General features: G+C 32.8%; 1 protein-coding gene across 1 annotated transcript in view; it reads right to left on the bottom strand.

Annotated features, from left to right (window-relative positions):
* LOC106690221 (angiotensin-converting enzyme) overlaps nt 1-7,040 on the bottom strand; it is a 46,168-nt gene that overhangs the window by 25,789 nt on the left and 13,339 nt on the right. The window contains exon 2 of the mRNA XM_067047601.1: nt 5,014-5,151. Within this exon, the coding sequence (XP_066903702.1) occupies nt 5,014-5,151 (138 nt within the window). The remainder of the gene's footprint in view (nt 1-5,013; nt 5,152-7,040) is intronic.

The following is a 7,040-nucleotide window of genomic DNA, read 5'->3' as shown; positions in this document are numbered from 1 at the left end:
ATATATATATATTTTAACTACGTATCAGTTCTTTACTTATTTCCAACTTTTTTTCTTCCACACCCTAATCACATTATTAAAATTACATAGTTTCATAAATACTGCTGTTTGTAGTATTTGTTAAGTAAATTTGTTATTTGTATAGGTAATTTTTTTTCTTAGAATTTTTATCTTATTTTAATTCAATTTCATCTTACTTTTTAATTCATTTTATTTTTATCTCCTGAAAAGCTTGTAGATTGTCAATCTTTTTCTCCTTTCGCTCATGATTCTTAAACTCTCTTAAACAATGTGACTGGATTTTCGTAGAAAAAAGTTTGAAAATGACCAATGGGAAGTGCCGAAACGTAGCTAAAATGCGGAAACTTTATAAATATGTATAGAATATAATTGTTACCAATTAAATAATTTAAAAAAAATATTATATCGTTTTATGTTAAATAGTGTGGGTTTAGTTTGGTCCTATGTATTTTTTCTTCAATTATTTTAATTTGTCAAAAACTTTTACTTTTCAGAATTGAAGATTAACTTTTGATAGAAAATTTTCTCAGTTCAAAATGCTACAATTTTGAACGAATTAGCGGATTAAGGCTTTATGAGAAGTAATGGAAAAGATTCCAACATTCTGTTACTTAACAAAACATAAAATGGATGAAGTTCACTAATTGCAATGGATGAAGCCAGTAGCCGGTGCCTTTTCGGCTGGTTAAGCAACGTCGAATCATCCTCTTTTCTCTTTCTTTTCCTTGTTACGGAAAAAAGTTTTTTCATTTCTGGATCGTTACTGTTCTACAGTAACACTTTACTTATATCACCGAATTTACTAAAAAACGGTTTCTTATATATTTAGAAACTCTCGTTTATACGTATTAAAAACATAACTCGCATATTGTGTGTATTCAATATTGAATTAATCTTTTATGGGGAAGACAATGGGATCGGGAGAGTATATCTGTACATTGAGAGAGGGCCATCTTTAACCACTGCTACTTTAAGATTGGAGATAGATTCCTTCAAATTATTTGTTGAATAACTTTGAGTTTTAAACAAGACTCTAGTTATTAATTATTACACACCATTTTCCAATTTCAGGGTCTTTTTAAATATTGCTTGATTTAACTATCCTCTAACCTCATCCCGTTTTAAGCAAATATTTCCAAAGTGAAGTAGGACCGTCGCTTCCTGAAGGTCTTAGTGGAGCAGGTCCGCCGGTAAGGATTGCCTTTTTTGTGTTATGATCTCTTCTTGTGAGTTTGTGACATGTCGTACATTGACCAACTTACTCGTTATAATTGTTAATATTTAAAATTTAAAAAATATTCTCCCACTTCCCTACTTTGTTGATACCTCCATCCTCCTTTATTTCATTCTTGCAATTTCCGTCATTCAGAAAGGTGGGTGTCCTATTTTTCTTTTTTCTTGATCTTTATTATATTCTTATTTCACTTATTTTTGTCTTTTAGTGTGTACTTTATTTTTTTATTTCTCTTTTGTCTACTTTTTTATTTTTTACTATTTACAGTTTCATATTATCTATGACTTTTTATAATTCTGGTTTATTTACACCTTTCACTGTACATCTTATTTTTGTTACTTCCGCAATCTTTTATAACTTGTAGAATGTTTCTAAATGTCTAAATAATACATTTGTGCAATTCAAAAGTCGATAAATTCGAACCTGCTAGTATAAAATGAAAAGAGACTCCATCACAACACATAAGCCGTATTTTTTAGAAATTTTGACTTCTCTGATTTTATCTAGAGTTTATATGTTAGTAAAATGCTTAGTTTTCTAGTTATAAGGAAAAAGCCAATAAAAGTTCCCGGATGTTCAATACAGAGAGTAGAAATAGAATGTCATGGACGAAATAGATGATTTAAGTAATTTATTTCTAATAAATCATAAATTAACACAATAATTGTATTTAGTTGGTGTTTATTGTTTATTTTATAAGCTTAACAATATTGATGTGATTAGCAAAAACTAACTAAACTAAACGATTAACTTATTTCTTGTTATCGTATACGAATTACCATACTCGAACCTTTTGTTTCTCCAACACTTCAAATCTATCCTCCCCTTTTTCCTTGGATTGTAAAGATATACCCAAAGATGTACGTTTGGAAAAAAAGGTCAAAGAAAGAAATATTCGGATTCCAGATATAAATTTTCACATTTTATACCTCAAATAATCTTTCAGAGTAAAAAGAAATTTTCAATTTCGTTATATACATATTAGGCCTTAACTAATGTAATAATTACTTCATTATCTTCAGGATTGATTTAAAAACAATGAATCCCAAAGAGGCAAAAAAGTAAAAGAGATTGGAGAGAAAGTGTAAAAGCAGCATTTCATGGTAAAGTACTTCCACCTGTCTCAAATATCTTATTTTGAACGGCCTTATTGATTTATCAACCCATGATTTAGGATTATTATGTGAAGTGAAAGTATATAAGAGAATAATGACATTGTTCTGGCTTTTAATTAATTAAAAGAAAAAAAATAGTTGTTTCATTTTATAATGAAAAATGGGACTGGATATGACCCGCTTTTTATCTCAAAACGAAAATTTAGAGGGCACAGCTGACACTAACTCAAACCTTAGTGACTTCTACTATTCTTAATGAATTGTTACTACTTAGTCCATAAATTAACTCTTTATAGTACCGGCGTATTGTAAACAAAAAGAAGTTCTAAATTTGATGAATTATTCTCGATTGAATATATAACAGCTAACTCTGCGTGCTATCGAAGTCAGGAGGAAAATAACATCCAATATATGCAAAGATCAATTTTTCTAGTCCTGTTCAATTAAAAGGGAAACCAATTGCCTAGTTATCCATTAAGAATATAACTGTTTTTGAAAAACCCTGTTATTCTTTTCCTCCCATACATCTTAACTGCATTTAATTTTGAATTATTTCACAATCCCTGGAGAGGATGCACTAGGACAGACGACAAAGCTGTGACCTTGATGGACGAATTCAATGGAAGTCACTCAAATAGAAAATTATGAGTTATTATTTTATTATACATGATAACGAAATCGTGGTTGTGTCACAACGACAAAATATAATAAATAGGGCACTCATTGTCTAATGTGACACGCTCTGACTAAGATGAAGTCTTCCCGAAATCTTATAGGGCCGAGTTAGTAAGCAAATGAAGTATAATTGGGGAGGGTAGAAGAAAATATACAGAGTTTACTAGAAAGTCAGAGACCCTTTGAAGTTTTATGAAAAATTGCTACAACCCATGAAGAATCCGAGGGAATGAGGGGGGGGGGGGAATTCAATACTTCGTAATGTTTCTTGAACAACGATTGTGCATGGAGTGATTTGTTCATAACCCCACGCCCCACAGCCAGATTTATTCCTCAATTAAGTGTTCACTATATGAGCCTGGGTGGACCTCAGAGGACTCTCCAAACCCACGGGGTTGACTCACAGCACTTACAGTAACAGAATAAAAAATTGTCTGCCATTGCCACACTTGCAATTGCACAGCGGATGTATTGCTGAACGTAGAAAATTCAAAATGGTAGGACTAATAATTAGTAGGACTTAAAATGATCTCTATTATTCTCTAACTCTATGTTATATCCTTATACTTTATGTCTGTTCCATCCCCCCCTCCCGCCCAGGCAGTTAGAGGTTCTGTGCTTTATTTTTCGTAATGTATATTGCTACTTATTTTATTCTGCTTCATCTAGATCTCTCCTCCTTCCTGTACATTTTATATCTTTTGTAAGGACCTACGGCTCGTTCCCGTTGGATTAACTATCCCTTTCGCGACTGCAGTCTCGTTTCATACAAAGCGAAGTTTTCTTCCTGCAGGGACCAACATTTCCCTTCGCGACAGCAGGCTCGTTCACTGAAGAGTGATCACTCTATCCTTCGAGGACTTAAGGCTAGTTCCCGTAAGACTTATCCTGTTCATTCATTTCAAGAATTTTTCGTTCGAGTAGTTCACATCAAACACATTCGTAGGCTGACTTCCTGAAGTCCATATATAACTGATACTCTCAACTATGTTCGAAAACAATTTTTTTCATTATTTATTTATTGCTATTTATAACTATCTTTACATAAAAATACATCTATTAAATTTTATGTATGATCAAAATGGAGTGATACAGGCGTGTAGAGAAACTACCAATTGGTAGCACTCTCATTACGGTTTTACAATAGAAGATTTCGAGGCCATCTTCATTTCAATCGCCTCGGTGGATTGTCAGGAATAGAAGAAGAAGCAAGGCTAGAAACTAGAGGGATTTGATAATTAGGGAGTTTATAGTGGAAGGATTGATGTCTGGTTCGGGCTAGATCGGTTACGTATAGAACATTAAGATATTTATGGATGATTTTATTTGTGAAAAAGTAAGGAGCATTGAGGATTTTACGAAGGATTGGATACGGGAGGAATTCGAAGGTTTAGTGGAGCTCCAAAGCTCAACTACGTTTATCCAAATAGGCCTTATCATGTACATCAGTATTTTGTAAGGAATTGGAAGTTTAGACCGTTTGTCTTGTCGATAACAATACAGATAAAATCTAATCAGTTGTGAATTTAATTCCATTAAGTTTTTGAAATAGATAAGATAGATGAAAATCAAAATACATAAAGAGCTTAATTTTACTTTTAATTTTCACTTAAATGTACCGCTAGAAAGTCAAAGAAGTTAATGAAGAGTGATAAAAAACGCTTAAATAAAATGAATTTGTAAATAAATGATTTTTTAAATTTCCATGGTCGATGTACAATACACACTTTAATTACACAACCGACAAATGAAAGGGTTGATTTCAGCTCGAAAAAAGAAAATAACTGGGAATTTCGTGATGCTTACCGTACCAGATGTTTGTCTACAAGATGCCTTTTACAGTAAAAAAAAAAAAATGATCTAGTTGAAAAAATATTCTACTTTATTTTAATATTGAAGAAAATATTTGATGAATACAAATTTTTACTATTTCTTGAATAAAATGGAACTATTATTCCTATTCTTTACCATCCTCCTTTTGTTGTAGTCTGTGATGTTGGTGACGTAGGACCATTGAGCATCGGTGACCCTGGTGCACATTGCAGAGGCCTCCGCATCGTACTCCCTCAGGAATTGGATAGCTTCTTCTATATTAGTATTTATTCCCTGAAAAACAAAAGTTATGTTAGTATATTTTATAAATTAGAATTTTTATTTCTACTTCCTATTACATCGCAATCGAAAATAATTTCGAGTTTTCGACGGAACACACCTTTTGAGGTCTCCTGTGTCTAAATAATCAAGTAGTAAAGGTTCTAACAATCGTGATTAAAATTGGTATATAAATGTACAACTAAGTGGTCTTCAGTATCAGCTATGTTTTATTATCATTGAAGTAGTCTAGCAGACCATAAATGACGAAATTTTTAAAAATCTTATTTGAAATTATTAAACATCTCACATTTTTATCAGTAATGAGATGTGATGATTTATTAAAATTATAAAAAGATTTGAAAATTAATTTATGGAGATCAGAGGAAAAATATAATATTCTAGTTTAAAAAACATTTCCGGAAATAAGTGTAGTTATACACACGAATTATATACCATTGTAAAGCCAAAGATTTTAGGAAAAATAATATCCTATATGTAAAATCGTAGTAATGGGGCATGACGAAAAAGACATAACAGGTATGTTCAAACACGAGTTAGTTAAACTGATGGGTGCCTTCTTCTAGCCTTTTGAAATTTATTGTTTTTAGCATGGATATAAATACCAATATATATATATATATTAATTCCACACTGTTTCCTTCTTCTGTAATGGCCTATTTTGAGTTGTAATTTTGTTGTAGTGGGCGTTCTTTGAATTTTATAATGTGCTGAGGCACACATTGGTTTTGAAATTTAAACTAAACCTAAAAAATATATTCCCTAAATAAGTCCTGGCAAGTTGTTTCTGAATTTTTATCTGGTTTGTTCCCAACGCACCGGAGGGGGCGCTGGTGTAAGGGTCCTGAACAGTGGATTTCTTTGGTGCTGTAGAGAGTCGAAGAACTTTATGTGTGTGCGTTGGATGAACTCAGGCACAGTGGGTTGTTCGAAGAGCTCGTGTAGATGATCTGTCTTCATCTTCTTCAGCGATGTTAGCCGCACAATCTTCCGCAACACTGTATCCTGGAAGCGTTGTAGATGGCGCTGTGTCCCTTCTCTGAGATGGGTGAAGAGTGGAGCACCATATAGAAGTGCTGGTCTCAAAATACTTTTATAAATTTGGAGTTTGAGCCTTAGTGAGAGTACTGGTGATGATAAAAGGTGGTGTAGCCGGTATGATCTGAGACGGACTCGTTTGGTTTTCATGTAGCAATGAACTGACAGTGTCATGTGGCGATCCAATGTAATGCCCAGATAAACTATAGAGTTTGAAGGCCTTAGTACGAAGTTTGCCACTTGGAGCGTATGAGGTAGTCTGGTTTGATATGATAATTTTTTTTGTTTTCTTACTTCCTTTATTGTAAATATATATAACAATATTAATGTATACCTAAGTATATAAACATATAACTGGTGCCCTTCCTTTGCCATGTGGCATTATAATAGGTTGGTCAAGATGACTGCCTCAGTAGCGCAGTAGGCAGCGCATAAGTCTCATGATCTTTGATATGATAAAAGTTTCCGTAATCGTAGTTATTAAATAGTAAACAGCCAATTTCATCAGGAATAACGAATGGAGAAAATAGAGGAGTACATCAAAAAAAGGTTCATGAAGTTCTACTCCCAGTTACCGGCAGTTAAAGGAGCTGTGACCTACTTGGGAAACCCAACCACAACCCGAAGACTAAAGCCCAGACTGCTGTAGGACATCTTGTGACAAATTTTATTTTATTTTAATTTTTTTTCTCTTCACTTTTTTCTTAAATCACCTTTTTTCCCTATATGGCCTCGTGACCTTATATTGTGAACTGTTTTTAGAGTTCTACTACTGGGTAGTTTCTCTACATCCTGTATCATATCATTATGTCATTATGATCAAATTTACTGGTTGTATTTTTTTA

The sequence above is a fragment of the Halyomorpha halys genome, unplaced genomic scaffold (genome assembly GCF_000696795.3).
Source record: "Halyomorpha halys isolate HHAL.00 unplaced genomic scaffold, Hhal_1.1 Scaffold1620.1, whole genome shotgun sequence".
NCBI classification, from domain to species: Eukaryota; Metazoa; Arthropoda; class Insecta; order Hemiptera; family Pentatomidae; genus Halyomorpha; species Halyomorpha halys.
The sequence above is the reverse complement of the archived record's forward strand: the minus strand, read 5'-3'. Positions and strand labels throughout refer to the sequence as shown.